We start from the raw sequence: 23,160 nt of genomic DNA on the forward strand, positions 1-23,160 counted from the left end.
TAGTACAGTGTAAATGATAAACATCATGATCCAAAGCTCTTGTTAGGCCTTGTGCACCATCCCTAGTCAGCTGCACTCAAGAGAGATGGGTTGAAAGAGAAATATGGACAGGGGCTGCCAAACAGGGTAATCAAGGGAGCAAAGAGCCTCTTTCTTCAGGGGAGATGAAAAGATTCAGTTTTTTAAGCTCAGAAAAACAAAAACTGAGAGGTGAGCTTGGTCTCCAGGAACACATCTGTAGGGTAAATACCAAAGGCGGGAACAAGGACTTCTGTACATAAAGAGCAATGCTGGCAGAAGAACAAAGAGATACAGCCTGGAAGTGAGCAAATTTAGGCTGGGAATCAGAAGAAAACTTCCAAGCTGCAGAGAAGTGCAATTCTGGAACAACACTGCAGTGAGATAGGGCATGGCACAAAGCAAACTTGGTTTTTAAACAGCAGCTAATCAGTTGGAGAACACGGTCATCCAAAGCAGTTACTGTGGCAGTCAGGCACCACACTGATGGCTCAGGAGGTACAGCTGACCCTGATTAGAAAATCAACAGGAGGGACAGCTGTAAGGCAGGGAGCGTGCTGCTGATTTAAAGACTTCAAAACTCATTAGATAAACACCTCTTTCCATCCTAGGGAAAATCAGAAATCTTGCCAGACAGCCATCACTGCTCAACAGTCTGTCAAAACATCACAGTTTGGACACTGGGCATTATTCTTGGAATAGCTAAGAAACAGAGATAATGGACAAACATTAGGAGCAGTTCAAACACAATTTCAATGTGATTTTCAGTTGGGGAGGAAGGCATACTAAGCACAGATTACTTGAAAAGAGCAGTTTGAATATTCTCAGATAAACACCATTTCCTTTGGAGAGCCCATTATACTCTTTTTAAAGCGACCCAGGATTGTATAAGCCATAGCAACTTCTTTGAATAACCGATTGGCAGTGATGTTCATCAGCCGTGTATCAGGATTTTCCCATTCTTACCCGGCAGCAACCTGCATCAGATCACTCAGCAAGCTGACTCTCTGCTTCACATCTGTTGAGAACTGCTCCGAGCTGCAATACTCGCACACGTACCTAGAAACCCTTTGAGCAGCCCGTTCTTCCATGTGGTCGGGATGTGCTGCGCCGGTGCATGAGGCAATAGTGCCATCTCGTGGGAAGTGCTCCGCTCCATCAGCTCCTCAGCTGGGAGCCCGTCTGCAGGCTCCAAGACTCTCCAATAAATCTATATACAGAGATTTTAACTTCTGTTCAGGTTGGCCCCTTGGGGTTAGCACATAAACTTTCACCTAACGTGCCTTCTGCCACATTCTGAGTGCTGTGATAAGGTTCCCTATGGTTTTTACTCTGCTCTGTGCAGTTTTCTTGCACTGTTGCACACATACTGTAAGTGAAACACACACAGTCTAACTGAAAGCTCCTATGGATGGATGACCAGTCACCACTCTGGGTAAATTATTCCAGCCTGGTTGAATCGATACCAAGAATCATAGAATCATAGAATTACCCAGGTTGGAAAAGACCTTGAAGATCATCAAGTCCAACCGCAGCCTAACCAGTACCCTAACTCTAAAAACCCTACACTAAATCATATCCCTGCCAGAACACACACTTATACTGAACAGATATCAACATGACATCCAGCATCAGACACATATTTGCAGCAACAGCAATTGAGATCTTATTTTAAACTATATTCAGAGCTGGTCAGGTGGTGTTTGTATAAAAATAAAAAATAAATTAAAATAAAGACATTTTAGGCTGATATTTTATTAGTTCTCCACCAAATTAAACCTAATTAACAACACAGTTTTGAGCTACCGGCTTAAAACATGCTGTTTATTCAGAATCACTGAAGTTGAGATGTTACTTTGATGGTAGTTAGTCATCCTTGAAATTTAAGTCTGGGTGAGAAAAACGTATGGTACTATCTGGTCTTAATCAAATCAAAATGGTGACATTTAAAGTTCCAAACACATTTCATTGCTTTAATGGCTGACAAACTTCAGAAAGTACTTCATTTAAAACACGAGCTTTTTAGGTCAAGCAATACACCATACACAGATTAGAAACGAAAATATGCGTTGTATAAAAGACTGTTCCAACTCTATCTACACCTGATTATAGTTAGGTAGATTCCTGCTCAAACTATAGTTACCTGTATATATATATATGTGTGTGTGTGTGTGTATGTGTGTGTATAGTTATCTATTTCCAACCTTTCAACCATAAAGCCAGCTTTTTTAGTATAATGGATTATCATGCTGCATGAGAGAAAGAAATAGGGTATAGGCCTAAAACTTAAACCATTCAGTCTGGCACACACTATTAGAGCTGCAAGCCATAACAAACCAATTTCCAATGCTTTAATATAATGCTAGACTACTTAATGCCGCAGTAAGGAAATCATTGTGTAGTTAATCCTAATCAAAAGTGACTGATAAAGGTTACATAAAGATGAAGGATGGTATTTTCAATGGCACTGTTACAGGATTATGATATTTTCTCATACACACATGCAGTATAAAAATGAAGCCTAAAGGCACAAGACCTGGAAGACAGGCATACATTTTCCTGGGAGCACCTGGATAATTTGTATTCACATTTACATTCTTGAGGCTGTAGAGTTTGTTTCCTTTAACCATACTGTAATATAAGCCTTAATAACTTTTTCAATCAGTCACCTATTAAAATCCATTCTTATATTATATTATTGTTCCTACTTCACACTATTTACAAGTGTGGAATTGCCCAGGCTTGCAAATGAGAGAAAGGGAAAAAAAAGAATCTTATGATTTTAAAAGTTCTTATTCAATTACCAAGTAATCAACTTGATATTGAGAATCCATTCTTTCACAGGGTCTCGCAAACTATGACAGCAATCCTTTTTTACGTGCTCTTTCACATTTGATGGTTAATTCCACATAAGTTTTATTGTTATGCATTCTCTGCACTGTTGTTATATGTACAAAAAGAAGCATAAGAGCTATTAATGTCTAACCTGACACCAAAAAATCCTCTGTCTGGCCTATGGATGTAATTGTCTATAAATAAGCTATGCAGGCAATGAGTACTGCATATACCTATAAAGAGACAACTGGCTACTGAGTGCAATTAAGTCCTAGAGCTACTTTTACATTAACAACTCATCAGCTGCTATTTTCACTAGTTTTCTTTTTTGAGACTACTAGCTCATCCAGTACACGTGGAACAAGATGAGATGGTCCACCAAGCAGCGTCTATCTCTATTTTACAGCCTTTTTCAGGTCTTTGGGGATACTAGTAACTACTGCAATCATAGGTGAGTGCAAGTCTGGAACTACGCTGCCTCTCATGCTTGTCAGGAAGAAACATGCTCTCAATGTTGTCTTAATTCTCACAATTGGAAGGGAAACTTACTTCAACTGAAAATAACACAGGCTGAAGACAAAAAACACACTTTCTAATTCAAAAACAAACCAAAAAGTGTGCAATTATTTAGCTATTGCTAATAAAAAGTTCTGAGAAATTCTTCATTTTGTTGCTCAAAATCATACTTGGGATGCCTAATGATCCTGCTGCCACACAATCTGCAGGTGCTCTTTTTTTCCACAGCTGTGGAAAATCAAGCAATATGTAGGCTTACCTCAAGCCCAGATGAACGGCTCTCAGTAGGCTCTGAGGACACATACCACTTTATATTTTCTCTTGATCCTAGATAAAGTACAACATATATATGCAGGCACCTTTCTCTTGTGTCTTCTTCATTCATCCGAGGAAACTCTGTGAATGGTATTTTATGTATGAGATTTCATTCTGCTCTCATTGGTTCCTAACAGGCTTGATTCCAATGAAAATATATTTGTAGAACAAGAGTACAGCTGATCTATGATTCATGGGGACCAATGCTAAAGTCTGCCTGAAGTCTGTGCCAAAGAGTTTCGTGCCAAGGTCTTAAACCACACAAGAAGTAGGGAGAAGGAGCATGAATATATAAACCTGTACAAGATCTCTGGAAAGGAATCACAGAATTTGTTCATGTAACATAATCTTAAGAACAAAATGATTTCAGAATCATTAAAAATATTTTGTTCATGCTATTACAGGAACACTAATGAACTGTCACGTTCCAGTGCACAGGCTATTGCAACAGCAGGCAGAAAGGGTTTTGGTTTGGTTTGGTTTTTCGCTTCTAATTGTTTATATACTCAAAACTGCAGAGATAAATGCTCCTTTGAAAAATCCAATATTGACTGGGATGAGACAGTGAACCTGATGAATTATATATCACAGAATCACAGAATGACACGGATTGGAAGGGACCTCAAGGATCATGAAGTTCCAACCCCCCTGCCTGGCAGAACCACCAAACTTCCACATTTACTAGATCAGGTTGCCCAGGGCCCCATCCAACCTGGCCTTGAACACCTCCGTATATCAAAATCACTATGACAAATCTTATGTTTCCATATAAAAAACTCAGGACCCTGGGCAGTCACTCATTTGACAAAGGAGATATTTAAAAGGATGTGTGTGAAAATCTCACATCTCATTCCCTAAAACTGTAAATAAGCACCAGCTAATCAAATTGTTTTCAAGTAACAACTAACATCAACATTCACCATTTAAGTTATGCTAAAGATCCTATCAAGATAAATGGAAGCGTTTGGTATCTAGGGAAACCATTCTAGAATTATTGCATATCCTTCCATAAGATTAGAGCAAGAGTTCCCCAGTGCTCTGTAACCTTTGCCAAATTAATATGATCACATATGGCATACACTTCTTTTTTCTTAAATTGGAAAGACTGAATTAGTGTCTACAGTCATAAATAAGACTACTAAAGTTATAAAAACACACTGAAAAGAAAAACAACATAACACAGTCCATTTAGAGTTCACGGCCATTCACATTATTGCGACACTTGAGGTATTCCTTGAAGAGGAAAAGGCACAAGCAATGTTGATGGATCCAGATGTACAGATCACAGGAACTTATCCAGTTATCTTAATGCCCTGTTGTAGAAGAACACACATTTCAGAACAATAATTTTTCCTATATCTCTAAATTGTCTAGACTTCAAGGTGAGTGCAAATTCATATTGCTTGGAATAACCCTAACACTCCACACCACCCTCCCCACCTAGCTACCTCTGTAAAGGCATGGAACCAGTCAGCATGAAGATTGATAACTGTCTCTCTTGTGGGAAGGGGAACAAGTTTTACTTACTATAAGTAAAGACCAGGCCAAAGCAAAGGCAACCAGCAAAAAGAAAGCATGTGACAGTAGTCTGAGCAGAGTGAAAAGTAAGCCATCTTCAAATGCAGAAATTTCAGCCCCTTTACATACACAGAAAAAGGGCTACTCATTTTAAGAACAAGACTTGGACAAGTATTTAAGAGTCAAAGACATTCAGCATACTATTTCATCTCTTTGCTCAGTCATTCAAGGGCTTAATGTGAAAGTCATGAATCAGTAAGAACTAATATTCCCACCTACTTGGACTTCCACATCTCTGTGGTGAAGGACTACGGCTTCGAGGTAACTGCAAGACAAACAGAATGGAGGATTCAGGAGTACCCAAGAAAGGCATGTGGGGGCCCATCAACATTCATAAAATGTGCATACTTTACTCTTCAGAGCAACTCCAGTGGTACAACATGAAATTCAGCAAGTCCCTAGTCTTTGTGAATTCAAAATATATGATGCTTTATAGACTACCAGCATTCAGCAGAGGCTTACATGAGACAGAAGAGGACTCACGCTACGGCTGCTATTCCGACTTCTACTTCTGCTCCTGTGAGACCACTACAAGAGAAGAGATTAGCAAACCTCGTTTAAGAGAGAGTATTTACAAAAAGCAGACTCTGCAAGCAGACTTGTCATGCTGGAACAAGGTGTGAGGACACAGAACAAGCACTAAATACAGTGTATTTTCTTCATAAAAAAAGGCTCTGTCAACAGCAGCGCAACTTCTATTCCATGACAAATATATTAAAGTGAACCATTCATCTTAAATACCAGATGAGAATTTAAATCAGACATTTGACATACAGCACTGCAACCATATAGGGAACAATCAAGAATTCATCTTTTTAAATTTTGGGGAAAAAAAAGCTCACATCCAATTGCTTCCCTTAACACGTTGATTTAAAATCGAGTTTTTATCTAATGACTTCTCCTAATACATTCCTCAAGGAAAGTACGTACCAGAGCTCCTCTTTTTGTGACTGCTTCTCCCTTCACAATCACAACATCATTTTCCATTAGAGCAGGCCATACATGATAGGCCACCAAGGCAGCTGTGTAATCTGAGTCAACACTGCGATGATACCTGTAGTAACACAGCATACGAGAAATATCAGTGTGTAAGTGTAATGTGATGCTTCTAGTTACCAACGCTGACAAGAAGCAGAATATTAGTATAGCTCGTAAGCATCTATCTTGATGTGATTTGCACACCACAAAAATAAGTTTTCTTTAAGTGAACGTATATAAGAAATCCATTCACAAGCCAGACTTGGTAGAACAGTCCAGATGGCTGGTAGGCTATGTACCTGTATATACCCCACACTAGTCAAGGCCTGTGGGTCCATTAACAGATTAAATCTCCTGAGTATTTTTTTGACAGTCACGGTCATCACATCCTGAAATACCTTGTCAAAACGAGACCTTCATAAAGGATATTACAGAAAAAGAATATTAGGATATAAATTTATGGTCAAGATTATGAGACACGAGAGGCAATTTTACAAGTAGGATCCTCAGATGCTGATAATGAAACGCTGACTTTCCAAATTACTTGGAAGGGCTGCATTAATGCAACAGATACATATTACCTCCCAAACTCTGCAAAACTGGCTGAGTAATAAATGCCCAGTTTTGCATATTCAAACTCAAAACAAATACAAAAAAACTGGAACAGAAAACAGCAATGCATTTATACATTTCTAAAGTACATACAATAGCAACTCATATAGAATAATGCAATAAATAAGCAAGAAATTCCGCCGGAGGAAGACATAAGGTAAAATGTGGTTTGTTCAGCACTTTTGTAGAATGCTACCACACCTTACACCTATTTCAATTCCCACAAATTTTGCTCTGTAGCAATGTAGCATACATCTATGCTATACATATAAATGTATCTATGCCACATACATACCTATACAGGTAGATAGGTAGACGTAGGCATATGCACACACACACCTCTTACAGCAGCACATATAAACACACACATGTTTTTTGAAGACCATACACATGAAGGAGGTGGAGAAAGTATCTAAAGTCTATTCTCTAGCACTGCTGCCTTCTTAGATCAGCCAGTTGCTCTGGATATAAAATACTTTACTGACCAGTATGTGGACAGTTCTAGTCATAAATGACTTTGTTCTCGAAGGGTCACTTTCATTTTTATTTTTTCCCTTGGCTTCTCAAGCTCCTCTCACTTGGGCTCCATTCTACTTAATTTCATTATTAGAATCCTCCCTATTTCTGCACCATTTCTTGCTTTCAAGAGCAGCTTTGAACTATCAATCCCATTAACTTTCTTGAATGCCTGCTAATACCCTGTCAGCCAACACAGCCATCAGCCCTAACCCCATGGAAAAAAGAAAAACTATGTTATGGTGTGTATTTTCTTTAAACAAAAATCCCATCTCTAAAAGGCATTTTTCTTTTTTCTCAGCTCCAAACTAGAAGAGACAGGAGCATATTATAATCCATATGTCATATATCAGCCACAGTCTGAAAATCACAGCACAGATGTTGATAGATCTTGGTATCAGCCACCAACAGCCAGATGTCAGCAAAAATGACTTACCAAATGGACTAGAGAAACAGAGCAAAGATGCAGGCATTTTATAAACAGTGGACACAGACAGAGACTAAGCAGGGAAAGGAAGAGCAATAATTTTCCTCTGAAAAGATAAATTTTATAAACTCAAGAGACTGAAGTTCATCTAGAAAATTGCTACGCTGCTCATTAAAAAAATAAGCTCTAAAAGCTGGCCTATATCCCAGCATTTCTATACCATTATAAACTTTAAAAACATAGTGAATTCATCACAGACCAGGAATATCTGTGCCAAATTAGCGTTCATCAATCTTGAACCTTCATATTAGTTTGGAAAGAAATAGACTATGCATCTGATGGCTTTTTTTTCCACCTTTGATTTTTATAACAAGAGTCTCAATGAAAATAGGGCGTTCTTACTTGGTCTCACTGAAGAACTCACCATCCATACCAAAAGCAACGTCAAGAGGAGGAATGAGTGTCTGCATTGAAAAAGCCACACGGCACAGATCTCGAATAAAACTGCTGATGACAGCAAAATCAAGTTCTGGTGGGGATGAAATCTTTGGGCTGATGTTCATGGAGCGAATTACTTCCTGAAAATAAACACAACTGAGTTATTAGAGCTCACTACTACTTTTATTCATGGGAAAGGAAATCTATCTGAAATATGACTCTCAGCTTGCTACATGTAAAAATCGGTATAAAAGGCTCTCAGAATTGTTATCTTAGGTTATTCCAGAAAATATTAGGTTCAGAAAGCTAGAAAAACAGAAATAGAGTTACATCATTGACATTGGTCTTAGGAGAGAGAGACAGTTTTTCAGTACAGAGCTTAAGAAAAATAATAAAATTCACCTTACATTTGTGATTAATACAGTAGCACCATATCTTACCAATGCTGTTATTCTGACAAAGATGTTATAGTCATGGGAAAATAAAACAAGTGACAACCAGGCCGTAACAATATTATTCTGGAAAATAGACTGCTACAAGACATAAAATCCATGCAATAAACTTCTCTTACTGCTCCAGGGTATACTGTATTTCTGGTTTACACTGTGAATTTACTAGCTACTGAAATAGCTACTGCCCTTGACTTACATTGACGCTGGCTTGAACATCATACAGATCCTCATGGCGAACTATATAATCCATAACAGTGTCTTCAAGTGACTCGGGCCCAGTGTGCCCTATCGATAATGTCTTTCTTACACGTATTTTGAACTGCCTGTAGGCCATCTTTGCTGCTTGGAATGACTCCTGGAAATATATAGAATGTCCAGTTAAATTCAGGAGTTTGCAAGTTCAGATTTTTGTCAGTCTGAAAGGACGATTTTAACCTAGTGTTACAAGGATGAAGATAAAACACTGCTGTAGAAGTGATGGCTGAAAATATCCCTATTCTGGGGAGACTTCTCTGATGAAATCAAGTTGTGATTAATTTTTCAAAGGTGGGATGGAAAAGCTTTCCAGGTAACACTCTGCTTGCATATAGGATACACAGACACACATATACACACAATAAAAGTACATTCCAAGACATCAGGAGCAGAATTTAATAATTGCATTAGGTGCTACAGCCTAACACGTCAGACAGCAGCACTTCTTGTCTGTTGGGAAGAATGTTGGGGTAAAGACCATTGTGGAAAAAGAAACTGCAGTAAGTTAGATGTGCTTGGGATCACACACATTAAAAGATGCACTACCTCTCTGACATGGGTATGCAGTTATTTACTACGTGAATTTTATTAGACGAGAAAATTAAACAGAAAAAATGAAAACAAATTTCTCCAGGCTGAGCTCGCAGTAAACGTGAGCTATGTAGGTAATTTCAAGGGATCCAATAAAACTAGAAAAACATAGAGCTACAGGCAAGAGGGAATCGTGACATGAAACGTTTTCAGCTCCATATAATCTAATATTCCCAAAAGTACTCATTTAAACAAGACAGCGATGCTTAGTGCAGGAGTCATCTACCTTTCAAGCCATTCTGAATTACCTTATGAGCACATGTATTGCAGATCACTGACCCAGTAATAATGCAGGGGCAGGAGAGACATAAAAGGACATTAAACTAGGTTTAATGTAAAAGGGGGAAGGAAGGAAAACAAGAAACGTTTTCTTTTTTGTACCTCACAAACACAATGTAATCCAATCCAGTCATAGTATTTTATGAAAAGAGACGTATTTTCTTTTCTTACCACTACTGCAGTGTATATTATCCTCTGTACCATCTCCATATCATCGATGTACGCCCTCAAAATCCTCTCTGCATCAAAGCGATCTTTAGAATAAATGTCCCCAAAGCGAGCAACCAGGAAGGTGTGACGTGAAGCATTTGTTCTCCTGGCTCGGCCAGGTGAGAAGCTCCTCAGGGGAAGAGGACTAGGTGACCTGCTCCTCACACGCCTTGGGGAAGGAGAGCGGCTCCGTGCAATCCTAGGAGAGACATGCAACAAAACATGCAGTCACTTCAGCATCTGCAGATGCCTTGGCCTAGTGGCAGCTTTTCATCAATTTAATTATCATCAGGATCACTGAGATTTGAAGCCAAAATAATCAAAGAAGTAAAGCTGCAGGTGATTTAGCAAGAAGGCATTTGTGTCAGTGTATGTCATGGGCTATACCCTAACTGATTAAATAAAACAACTTCCAAAACTGTATAAATCTATTCACTTCGTTCTGGGTAAACACACTTTAGCTCATCATAACTGTACAGAATTAAAAGTTCATACACTAGGAGAAACCACTTTGAAGTGTTTATGTTCCTTTGCAACCAAAGTGCAAAAGTTTCAACTTTTGTTCATGCTTCACATTAATGTGAGGAGCCACCTCATGCCATGTATCCTCTACAATTTCATCAGTCCAGTGACTTCTTTAAAAAATGGCCCTACCTGCTCTGCAAAATAGACTTTTGGGCCTCCAGGATAGTAAGCTCATCCCACAACCTTTCAATCTGCTGCTCACAGTCACTCAGATGCTCTAACCTCCTCAGTGAGTCCTCCTCCTGGGCACGAAAAGCCTTCAGACTTAACCACATGGAATAAAGTCAGTCAGGAGATGCCCTTCTACCAACAATGCAAACCATCTATCAATTAACCCTTATCAAACAAAAAGAGGAGACTGCTTGTGCTGAAATACAATGAGATTAAAAGATAAAAAAAAAAACAATACTCTCAGGTACACTTTAAAGTATAAGGATGCCATGTGGCAGGAGGCTGGACACACTGCACTGTGCTACAGGAGAGATGACTGGCTAACTTCTGGTGTCCTTGAGCTATCTTAGATCATGAGGTCAAAGAAAAACATTGGTTTCTTCCTCATATTCTAACTTGTGTAGAGTAGGAAATTGTAGGAAAGAAAATGGATCTGAGAGTTATTTCCTCATATCAGGTCTTCAGGTAATTCTCTTTGATTATTTTGCTCAGAGGACATCATTGATGCTATTACTTGAATAATATTGGAAGCAAATAATTCCTCTTCTGCTCTTCCTCCCAAAAAAAGTATTTCCCAGACATCCACAAGTTTACCACCTACTGTTTACTCTTACATAATGTAAGGAAGCACCTCAACACCTCCACTTCCCCTCCTAGCACAAACATTACTGTTACTTTCCTCTTTCTGAAAAATAAAGCCAATGTTTTCTATTCATTTCAGTTTGTCCTTCCTTCTCTTTACTAAAGAGCACTGGTGAGATTTTCCACAATCCAAACCAATGGAAGTGATTACACCTATCAGTTGGCAAACTTCCTGCTCAGGAGAAGCTGCCAGAAAGCTTTAAGGAGCAGGACTGAGAAGACCACAGGTGATAAGGCCAGCAAATCTGTCACAAATGTCCTCCCAACCCAGTTAGGAAAAGCTGCAGATACAGAACAGTGTTTTATATCCTCTTTTATTTCCAGTTAAGGCTAGAATCCATTCCTTAGTGTTTGAAATTCCACCATTCCAACTATTATAACATGGTTACCTTCAACCGCTTTCCTAGGAGAAAATACAACAGCCTCAAGAACTGTCAAATATTTGCCTAATGCTCTTTGGATAACAGCATCTCACTGCTAGCCTCCAGTTTAGAACAATTCAGTAGTAACAAGGACCTTCCCCATTCCACCACTCCTGGTGACTATTGATTACTATTTTAAAATAGAAGCTCTTTTTGTTCATAATTCTGCAGTATAAGCTAAATCCTGTTATAATGCATACCCCAATATAACAAAGGCTTACACTGACTCTACAAGTTAATTATATTGAGCCTAGAGCACATTCGCTCTAACAGCCCAAGAGAAAGAGATGTCTGGCAAAAAAATGATTTCAGTATACAAGACAGACAGGCTACAGACAAGACAAATGAGATCAACAGCCATTCCAAAAAGTAAAAAAAGAGTCAAAAGCAAAGGATAATCCTGGCAAACTGCTATTTCAGTAAAACAGATGAACAGATAGAGACAGATAAATAGATAAAAAGATAGACAGACAGATGAGCCTGCCACTAGGTGTCACAGGCAGGTGAAGATGAGGCAAATCTGATTTTACTCACAGAATCACAGAATTGTAGGGGTTGGAAAGGACCTCCAGATATCATTGAGTCCAACCCCCCTGCCAAAGCAGGTTCCCTACACCAGGTCGCACAGGTAGGTGTCCAAGCAGGACTTGAATATCTCCAGAGAAGGAGACTCCAGCTAAAAGGGTTACAGAGATCAGGTTTCATCTAAGAATTAAAATATTAATATGAGCTACTTTTCAGCAAAATAATAATAATAATAATAATAATAATAATAATAATAATAATAATAATAATAATAATAATAATAATAATAAACTAAAAGTATTTTATGGGAATATGCATCTATCTTCCACGTATCCCTTCAAAAAGGGAAAGTCTGAAGTGATGGACACCTAGCAGGGAAAGTCCACAGATGAAATCCATTAATTAATATTATTCCAGAAGCAATGATAGGCATTTCGAATCTCAATGACTCTTTCACATTCTTTTCTGATAATATAGCCATAAAAAGGGGCTATATTTCATAACAGTGAAGAATTATAACTGCTTCTAGAACCGTAAAACCAGCCACAAATGAAAATTAGTTTAAGAGGCCACTGCACTGAGGCAGAATGGGAAGTCCCCCCAGCTGCTCTATTACTGACCCAGATTAACTCCCCAGACGTTGATGCAGAGATGGCAGCACTACAAATACCCACATCCATTTCCGTGCAGAGAGGCAAAAGGATTTGGAAAACAGTCTGAAAGGAAAAGCCTTATAAATAACTTTACCTTAAGACAGAGAGACCAAAATGTTTTCTGTCTAAGATGTATGTTTGCTTTCAAGAGCACCATAGCAAGAAATCTTGTTTGCAGCTTGCTACGTTCCAAATATGGTTAACTCCTATTGATTTTATCTACAAGACTGAATGCTATCAAGGTGATCATTTCAAAGTAACTCTTCCTCTAACCTAAAGAGAAAAGGATGTAAGTTCAGAGAGAATAACTTCTCACTTGGATTGACTTGTGCTAATTGTTCCTAGAAAGCAGAGGAAAAAACTCCAAGATGCCAAGGACCTAGAAATATTTTCTCTATAGCATAGGACAGTGTAGTAGAATAATCAGCAGCCACTCAGGTAGAAGACAGTCTTTGCACGCTGACCTTCTGCCACAAATGTTGCAAGATTAGATTTTTCTTACACTGTTCTTAGCTGAGTAATTTCATCTGCTGCTATCAAAAGAGTAGCAACTGATTTGATCTTTGTGTCTACAAGAGCCAACTGGGTTTGTGCCAGACTGCAAGAAAAAGTAATAACCTTCATAGCAAAGGCAGAGATTCCACCAGAGGATTTAATATGACTGTTTCAGCAGACCAAATCTGTACCAATTTGACATATGGAAAACCATCACAGTGGGCTTTGTGCAGGCTATCAGCACACCAAATAGTTGATAAAAGTCATACCTGACTAAGCAATAACAGAATTATTTTGCTACAAGTTGTATTTTTTTCATTAAGGCTTAACTATTTTCTTCATCTATTCCAGCAATTTATAGTGCTCAGAACAACTTCACTGTCTGTAAATGGGGTATCGTGGGACATGAATTCTCCTCCTATCTGTCCCCTGCTATCAATAATTACACAGTAATAACTACACAAAAAACCACAGCCAGCCCCTCTCTAACCTGACTGGACAAAGAAATGCAGCCCACAAAGCTGTGAAGAATCTTTGCTGCTGACTTGCCTCTTCTTATGGAACAAGCCTAAACCTGCCTTGTTTTGTACTGCAAACCACCACACGCTCAATCTCTTGTAGTGATTAAAGTTTCCTTGTATTTCTCAACTTGGCCATCCAACACTTCTCCCCAGCTCAGCAAATAAAGTCTGTCCACACACACGTAGAATGAAGTGCTTCACACTTAAATCAAGCCTTATACATACAGAACTTCATACGTACATAGAACCACAGAACAGCTGAAGTTGGCAGGGTATGCTAAGTAGGTACGCACAGAGCACGCTGCCCTTTTGAAGGTCTCCAAGGAGAACACAACAGTGCTCAACTGCCTGCACAGTGAAGACGTGCTTCCTGATGTTCATAGGAAATCTCTTCTGTTTCAGTTTGTGCCCACTGCCTCTTGTCTCCTCTTCTAGCACACAGCACCACTGAGAAGAGAGGGGATGAAGTTCAACAGGACCAAATACTTGGTCACAACAACCCCATGCAAAGCTACAGACTTGGGAGAAAGCGACCAAGAAACTGAACAGAGGAAAAGGATCTGTGTGTGTTGACTACAGCCAGCTAAACATGAGCAGCGTGTCCAGGTGCCCAAGGAGGCCAATGGCATCCTGGCTTGTATCAAAAATAGCAGAGTCAGCAGGAGCAGGGAGGTGATCGTCTCTCTGTGTTCAGCACTAGAGGGGCTGCACCTCAAGAACTATGTTCAGTTTTGGGCCCCTCGCTACAAGAAAGGGTTTGGAGCACAAGGTTTACAGGGAGCAGCTGAGGGAACTGGGATTGTTTAGTGTGGAGGAGGCTCAGGGCAGATCCAAGCTCTTTACAATAACCTGAAAGGAGGTTTCAGCAAGGTGGGGGTTGGCCTCTTCTCCCAGGTAACAGTCACAGGGTGAGATAACTGTAATAATGGCCTTAAGTTTTGCCAGGGGAGGTTCAGGTTGGATAGTAACAAAAAATTCTTCTCTGAAAGAGCAGTAAAGCACTGGAACAGGCTGCTGACGGAGGTGGTAGAGTTACCATCCCTTGAGGTTTTCAAGAAAGGCATAGATGCAGCACTGAGGAACATGTTTCAGTCAGCATACAGTGATGGGTGGACATTTGGACTAGATGATCTCAGAGGCCTTTTCCATCCTTAATGATTCTAAGGAATGCAAGAACAAAATAACCTTCTCTTTTTCCAGATGTTGTGGAGTCCTTCTCTGTTTCACCCTTTCAGTTCTGATAGTTAATATATACTGACCATAAGATTTTTTTGTTGCCTTCCCTTTTCAAGCAGATGCACCTTTAACTCGAGGTGACCAAGAGACTTCTCTGATAGTTAAAAATCAAAATGCCTGCATTTATCCAAGATCCAGATGATAACATGAAAATAGGAGGTATCTGCCAGCTTAAGATACATGATGAAATATTAAATATTGTTCAGTCCCAGTTGCTTATGTAAAAATCTGCCTTTCTTCCTTCATCTTACCATAATGGCCTTTGATCTTAGAAATCCACTTACCAATTACATACTAATTATCGTATAATCACTTCTACCCCACTTTGAACACAAATGGACTGTATTCTGTAACACTGACTTTAAGCCAGAAATGAATAAATTTACAAATCTTCCAGTAATTAAGTGTCAATTGAAGTATTGTAGGGAAAAAATAGGGGGCGGGGGTGTGGAAGGAATTCTTATGGGGATTTAATTCCCAGTTAATTCCCCTACTCTTGTTGCACATGGTCAAGCTCCAGACGAGTTGAAGTCAGTTCTTCCTGCAGCTCCTGTAGATGAAAAGTCTGACTGGTGGCCAGCTGCCTCAGTTGTCTCTCTTTCTCAATTGAATCCTACAGTGAAACAAAATAACAGTTTCAACTTCTACTTTACAGAATCCTTCGATAACATAGCAATCTTAGCACACGTGTTTCTAAACAGTGAAGATCATAGAATCATAGAATTGCTCAGGTTGGAAACGACCTCAAAGATCATCAAGTCCAACAATGACCTAACCATCCTAGCCTAACTAACAACCCTCTGCTAAATTATGGCCCTGAGCACCATATCCAAACGATTTTTAAACACATCCAGGGATGGCGATTCAACCACCTCCCTGGGGAGCCTATTCCAGTACCTAACTACCCTTTCTGTAAAGAAGTGTTTCCTGATATCCAGCCTAAACTTACCCTGGAGCAACTTGAGGCCATTTCCCCTCATCCTGTCACCTGCCACCAGTGAGAAGAGACCAGACCCACGCTGCCTGTAATCACCTTCACATATTGGAAGAGAGCAACAAGGTCTCCTGTCAGCCTTCTCTTCCCCTGACTAAACAGCCCCAGGATCCTACTCCTGCAACACACCAGAGTCTGAGGGATGTTCAGTGAAAAGGAAAGCTGCACAAAACCACAGCTTCTACTAGAAAGCAAACTCCCCCATATTGTCACTCATTAACAAAACAGCAAGCGCCTTAGAGGGCCAGAAGTAGCTGTAATGAGCTCTTTGATTTACCTTTCAAAAGAAATGAAAGATGAGACAGAGATAATACAGTTGTCACCATGAGCAGCCAATGACATATTTCCTTCCCCATAAGCAAAATGAGGGAGGGAGGCCATTATTAATAGAAAGTTATCAAATTTACACCATGCAATTCCAGTACCTACCTGAGTCAAGGAAAGGCTGGTTTCAAAGAGCCTTCCTGAAGTAGCATAGGAAAACGAAGTCCCTAACCACGGCAGGAGACGAGTTTTTATTGTGTCTACACCTGCATAATGCCCACCTAGGAAAATACAAGCATTAGGAAACCATGAGACACTTACACAGAGAGAAGGAGCTTAAAAAGATGGCAGATGTGAAACATGCCAGTAATAAGGCCAGGCACCGATTTACCTTCTTGAGATGTCTCATTGAGGATTGCGAAGAGCTGCCTTTGAATCACAGATGTCATTTCTAATAGTTCACAACACTGGTTCAGATTTTGATCGCAGGAATTGATCTGTAAATTAACCGGTATTAATAGATCCGGGATAGGACGATTCCTGTTGTGATCCTGCCATTAAAAGGTCGGCTCTCTAGTGCTGCAGCCCACTGTTCTGTGTCCTCAAGGAGCACAGCCTCACCCTGCTAACATTCACCACAACACCACCGCAAACTGCGTTTTTCCAGCTCGTTACACTGACACGACACCCACAGCGCTCCCATCTGCCAGCAGAGCCGCTTAGCTCCATCTCTGGGACCCGCAGACTACCCTCACCCTCCTCCCGTGCTGCTGAGCAGCCCCAAGGCCTGCTGCCAGCACCCACATACAGGGGATACAGCCAGGGGACAGCAGTGTTCCTGCTCTCAGGAGGAACACAGCGCTCAGAGGGAACCACAACACGGCGGGTACCGGGCAACCGCCGCCTCCTGCCGCCCCTGCGGCCCCACAGCCAGCCGGACCCGGGGGGAGGCAGCCGATGCTGCGCGCACCTCATAGTCCTTAGCCCAGCTCTCTAGTTTCTCTTGCATTAGCTGGCAGCTCTCGGCTTTGACAAGCTTCCTCAAGCTGCCAGCCATGCTCGCGGGCAGCTCTCACGGGTGGACCCGCTGTCGGGACGGGTCGCTGTGATCTCGTAGTCCCGTCCCGTCCAGCCGGGAGCCCTCGGATGGCAGCGCGGGAGGAGCCGCTGGCTCCCGCCGGGGCTCACAGCTGTGGGCGGCGCCGCGGCCCCGCCGCCTTTAGAGCCGCGATTGTAACGTAGGCAGATCGCGGCGGGTGCCAGGACGACGCGAGCTGTTAGCAACGGGGCGGGCGCTCCGCGGCCACATCGCCCGGCCCAGCACGGTGGGGAGCCCCGCCGCCTGTGTCCGTTAGGGGGAGCGCCGAGCTCCGCAGCCGCGGCGGCACCCGGGGAAGATGGCGGCGGCCGCCTCGGAGCAGGTCTGGGAGCCGGGCGGGCGGCCGGGAGGGGAGCGAGGGGCGCCGCTTGTGTGGGGATGGGCCGGGCTGCCATGGGCCGGGGATCACGGCGGCCAAAAGATGGTCCCATCCCAAAGTCAGGGTTCGGCGGGAGGCTGAGTGCGTGCCTCGGTCGTGACAGCAGCCCGAGCCCCGTGCATGGGCCTGGGAGACGGAGAGGCGAGCGGGGAGAGGGCGTTGTGTTAGTGGGCTGTCCTGACATGTTGGCACGGAGTGGGAATGCGCCCGTTACCCGGCCCGTATAAATAGAGCTGCGTGAGTCACCGCAGCCATCAAAAGACAGAACCCCTTATGGACCCTTACCCAGCGACCTGCGTCATTCAGAGAGGTGGAACAAAACGGTGTACAAAGCTATGAAAGCAGCTGGGGCAATCGAGCTTTATTTCCCTATGAATCTCTACGAGATTTTCTGATATGCAGTAATGTGACTGTTTGCTGGGAGGCACTTTGCAATCCAGTCACTGCCAACCAGTAAGTTACAGCCAGCCAGTCCCATTCCCCCTGACTGGTAGTGTGTCAGTGGCTTTATACTCTAAGTACAAGTGGCAGGCAGTAATATTACATAATCCTGGGTACAATATAATATATTCCACTCATCAGCTGTGTATATTTTTTGCATACGTACATGTGTATCATTTTGGTGGACTTAAACATACCTCACAGCAGCCAACCTGTGCTTTGTGTCACAGCAAAGTTCCAATGGGCCAGTGAAGAAATCCATGCGTGAGAAGGCTGTAGAGCGCAGGAATGTCAATAAGGAGCACAACAGTAACTTTAAAGCTGGATATATCCCAATTGATGAAGACCGACTCCACAAGACAGGCTTACGTGGCAGGAAAGGCAACTTGGCCATCTGCGTGATTGTCCTTCTGTTTATTTTGGCCGTCATCAATCTGATTGTGAGTATTAATACTTAGGCTGTAAGCAATGTTAGGACCTATTTCATTTTTATTAGAGAAAGAAAACTTACCCAGTAAGTTTTTATCAGTATTTCACTGTCACAGTCCCATTGTGAACCCACAGGAGCCTCGATGAGGAAGCCGTGATGCTCTCTCTCCCTTCCCCAAACTCCACAAGGGAATCATAGAATCATAGAATTACCCAGGTTGGAAAAGACCTTGAGGATCATCAAGTCCAACTGCAGCCTAACCAGTACCCTAACTCTGACAACCCTATGCTAAATCATATCCCTGAGCACCACATCCAAATGATTCTTAAACACAACCAGGGATGGCGATTCAACCACCTCCCTGGGGAGCCTATTCCAGTACCTAACTACCCTTTCTGTAAAGGAGTTCTTCCTAAGAACTATAATACACTACATGTTATTAGTGCAGAACAGATGTATCCAGGATACCTGTAATATCAAAGTCATATCTGACAACCTGTGTTTCTCTTTCAGATTACTCTTGTTATCTGGGCAGTGATTCGAATCGGCCCCAATGGCTGTGACAGCATGGAGTTCCACGAGAGCGGCTTGCTGCGGTTTAAGCAAGTTTCTGACATGGGTGTGATACATCCACTGTATAAAAGCACTGTGGGAGGCAGACGGAACGAAGATCTGGTGATCACTGGAAATAATCAGCCTGTAAGTTATGTTGTGAATTGGAATTACGCTCGGGTTATTAATAAACTTAATGTTTGAAACGTCATTAACTTAAAGCCTCTTGCTTCTGAAGATTGTATTTCAGCAAGGAACAACCAAACTTAGTGTGGAAAAAGACAAAACTTCCATCACCAGTGATATTGGCATGGAATTTGTTGACCCGCGGACACAAAATACCTTGTTCAGCACTGACTATGAAACTCACGAGTTTCATCTGCCAAATGGAGTTAAAATCTTGAATGTCCAGAAGGCCTCTACAGAGAGGGTACGTCGTCAGAGAACCAAAACCCTGTATGTTTTTGTATGCATAGTGTCAATCTTAATGTCAGACTGAAGCTTCTTTTTTGCTTATCAGTCATAATAAAGGCTTTCCAGATTTTGTATCCCATGCAACTGTCACACAAGTAATTTTTTTCACAGTCAAGTGATAGACAAACTATGCTATGTACCTTCCAGATTTAAGTAAGCCACGCAAGTGTAAATGTAGAAAATACCAAATGGGCGAAGGCTTCATAGTCATAATGGGAAAAGGGTTTTTTTATTATTAAATTACTGAGCAATATTTTCAAGATGATTCAAGTCACTCAGATGAACCCAAGTGGCACGTTTCCATTGATCTGTAACACTTGTGTTTGTGTATGTTTTTAGATTACTAGCAATGCAACCAGTGACCTAAACATAAAGGTTGATGGCCGTGCTATTGTGCGTGGAAATGAAGGTGTTTTCATCACAGGCAAAACCATTGAGTTTCGAATGGGGGGCAACATGGAGCTTAAAGCAGTAAGTATTCCACAGCAGCATTTTATGAACATCTTTCTTTTGAGTTCAAGCTGATATTAAGCTCCTTTACCTTTGTACTGATTCGAATCCTATATGAAAGAGTCATTCATAAAAGTTGAGTTTATTATTTAATTGGATTTTTTAGAGGTAGATAATTGTTATGCTTTTAATTTGCGCTTCAGTATTGTTCAAGTAATGCTGATGTAATACTATAAGACACCAGAATCCCATAATCCAAGCTATTGGGTGTTTCTGCACTGAAATGAACACCGAAGGGAATACATATTCTCTTCCCGAGGCTTTATTGTGGACAGCAACCTTAAACAAAAGAGCAGAGACTAAAATTAGTTCATTTCACTTATTTGTAATTCCCTGCCTTTACTTATAGGCCTGTGAAGTGAAGAACTGTCTGCCACATTTCCATTGCTTTCTCAGTATTGATCTACCATTGGAATAGCAAAGTACAGTGGCTGTAATGGAGAAATTAATGGGTGTTATTCGTGAATTTAATTAAACAATGAAACCTTCTTATATATTATATCCTGTAGATTTCTACAAACTTTCTAACAACATATTGTTAAACTAGCTTGTTCTTCCTAAAAACTCTTTTTTTCCTTCCCTCTGAAAAGGAGAACAGCATTATCCTCAATGGAACCGTGATGGTCAGCCCATCACGACTGCCAAGCTCTTCGTACGGGGAGCAGTTTAACAACGGCAACTGGCTGCGATTCAAGCTGTGTATGTGTGCAGATGGGACACTGTTCAAGGTGCAGGTGACAGGCCACAACATGGGTTGTCAGACCTCTGTCAATCCGTGTGGAGCCATGCACTAAAACACAAAGCACTACCAGGAGAGTTCTTTTATGCGTTTACATGTGTTTGTATGAACTAACTGCATGCCTTCAAGGATTTCTGTTTCTACAAGAGTTAATACTAACATTTATTACACAGTATTTTTAAGCACAGGCTGTTACATTCAGCAGTTTAATGTCATCATTGTGCTAGCCATAACAGTGGCACTGACTCAGTGAGCTCTCAGTTTATGTGCATAATAAAATACCTTCCTGAATTGGGATCAGTAGGATATGTTTAAATTGAAGCATAATTGTAAGCAGCAGTGTCTAAGGTCAGGTCTCTTTTCTTGCTGTGAATTGTCAGTATTCAATTCTGAAGTGAAACTGAAGCCTGCAATTCTTTGTGTGATGGTATTGGAACCCGTGACAGCAGAATAACCACAGATATATCTGAATTTGTCAACAGTGAAACTGTGTCTATGGTGAGCTGGGGCCTTTTAAATAAGTAACTACTGTAGCCTTAGAACTGCTTTTGTAGAGGGATGGCGTTCTGTACTCAAAAGAGATCAGCTCATTATCCTCACCCTTCCCCCGTGAACTTTTCTTCTGTTTGAAATAGTTGTGCAGTGTGTTTTGTTTTACAGTAGCATCAAGTAATCTAAATAGAGGAGGCCACAATGGTGACTTTGCAAGTCATTTTTTGACAAGTCTTTTTAGATAAGCACGTCTTTATCTTCCTAAAAGTTGTGCAGAAGTTAAATGTTAACTTCAGGATTGGGCATTTGTTATGGAAATATGAATTACCTACGCTTGTTTTATAGCTCTCAAAGTACACTGAATTCCAAAAGACAAGCCAGCTCCTGCTGCCATCGAATTACATTCAAGACTGTGGGAAAGTATGAACATGCTAAAGTATGTTTTGAATACTGCCTCCATGAACTTCACAGTTTTACTACAGTTAATATGTGTTAATCATGCTGAAAACATCCGTGTTTGTGGCACGAAGCAGTTCCCAATGAGGATGTTTCACCTGAAGAGATAAAACTGTTGGTTTTAGAACTTGCACTCACTTGATAATGGCACAGTTTGTCACTTTCTTTACACACGTATAGATACATATATATAAATATACACATTATATAATGTTGCTTATATTCATATATATTATACAAACATGTATATACATGCAAACTCTGACGTACATAACTGACATTAATACTGATGCATGTATTTATATATAAATATAAGCAGCAGTGTTCTCAAGGCTGAAATAATAGAACGTGGTAAATGACAGATACTGACCTCGGTCACATAGAGTACACGTGAAGAGCACTTTATAGCTCTTCTGTGCTTGATATCACGCCTACATGCGAGGATTGGATTCCAGACCTATAATTATCAAGAATTCTTATACTACACACAGCATAGCTGAGAGATGTGTCATAAAGGTGCTCTTGAATCATGGTCTGAAGAATTGATTTTGAAGTGTGGATTTTTAGTCAAAATGTAGCAAAACCAGTGGTATAAATACCAAATGGTGTGAAATATTGACTTGCTGGCCGCTATTTATGCACTGGTAAAATATTTTGTTGCCTTCATTATGTGTTTTGAGAAACACTGACACCACATACCCCACGTTGTGCAGTTATTTGTTGTTTATCTTCTAACTGCCTGAATTATGTTTTTCTATGCTTATTTAAAGCACACTGTGTGGCACACTATTTATTTCAGTCCCACAGATGCACTTGAAATGCTGTGTTCTACCTGCTTCTCTGTAGGATACCTACTGGGTACACCAAAGCAACGTACTTGTGATGAATTCTCAGCACCTGTAAAGGTGGTGGTTGCTTCAGTAGCTGGAAGACGATTGCATTTCTAAGCTTTGTTTTTAAATGAAATTTGTTTTTAAATGACAAAAAATAATAAATTTTAAGACTGAGCTGTGGTTTAGAGTTATTTGTAAGTACGTATTTCTTTTTATCATTAAAACGTGTTGTTGTATTGATGGTGAAACTAGTATTGTGTTAACTGTAAGTATGAAAATCATTCCAT

The 23,160-nt window shown here is 40.8% G+C and overlaps 2 protein-coding genes across 7 annotated transcripts; one reads left to right on the top strand and one right to left on the bottom strand.

The window, feature by feature from the left end:
- Positions 1 to 1,753: 1,753 nt before the first annotated feature.
- SPATA18 (spermatogenesis associated 18) lies at positions 1,754 to 17,716 on the bottom strand. 6 transcript variants are annotated; one of them, XM_015862311.2, is made up of 12 exons: positions 17,439 to 17,716; positions 16,860 to 16,965; positions 16,634 to 16,749; positions 15,705 to 15,823; positions 10,675 to 10,809; positions 9,982 to 10,219; positions 8,882 to 9,040; positions 8,198 to 8,373; positions 6,193 to 6,316; positions 5,725 to 5,790; positions 5,482 to 5,527; positions 1,754 to 4,997 (listed from the first exon to the last, which is right to left on the bottom strand). In XM_015862311.2, the coding sequence occupies exons 1-12, from the start codon at positions 17,523 to 17,525 to the stop codon at positions 4,990 to 4,992; spliced, it is 1,380 nt and encodes a 459-aa protein (XP_015717797.1). In that variant the 5' UTR covers positions 17,526 to 17,716; the 3' UTR covers positions 1,754 to 4,989. The 6 variants fall into 6 exon arrangements, 5 of the variants coding, with proteins under 5 accessions (XP_015717797.1, XP_015717795.1, XP_032300101.1 ...); XM_015862309.2 differs by having other exon boundaries at positions 5,478 to 5,527; XM_032444210.1 differs by lacking the exons at positions 1,754 to 4,997; positions 17,439 to 17,716 and adding exons at positions 5,115 to 5,321; positions 17,277 to 17,371.
- Positions 17,717 to 17,750: 34 nt separating this feature from the next.
- On the top strand, positions 17,751 to 23,045 carry SGCB (sarcoglycan beta). The gene is made up of 6 exons (XM_015862314.1): positions 17,751 to 17,889; positions 18,618 to 18,827; positions 19,331 to 19,516; positions 19,608 to 19,799; positions 20,183 to 20,314; positions 20,944 to 23,045. The coding sequence occupies exons 1-6, from the start codon at positions 17,866 to 17,868 to the stop codon at positions 21,145 to 21,147; spliced, it is 948 nt and encodes a 315-aa protein (XP_015717800.1). The 5' UTR covers positions 17,751 to 17,865; the 3' UTR covers positions 21,148 to 23,045.
- Positions 23,046 to 23,160: the final 115 nt, after the last annotated feature.

The sequence above is a fragment of the Coturnix japonica genome, chromosome 4, assembly GCF_001577835.2.
Source record: "Coturnix japonica isolate 7356 chromosome 4, Coturnix japonica 2.1, whole genome shotgun sequence".
In the NCBI taxonomy this organism is placed as follows: Eukaryota; Metazoa; Chordata; class Aves; order Galliformes; family Phasianidae; genus Coturnix; species Coturnix japonica.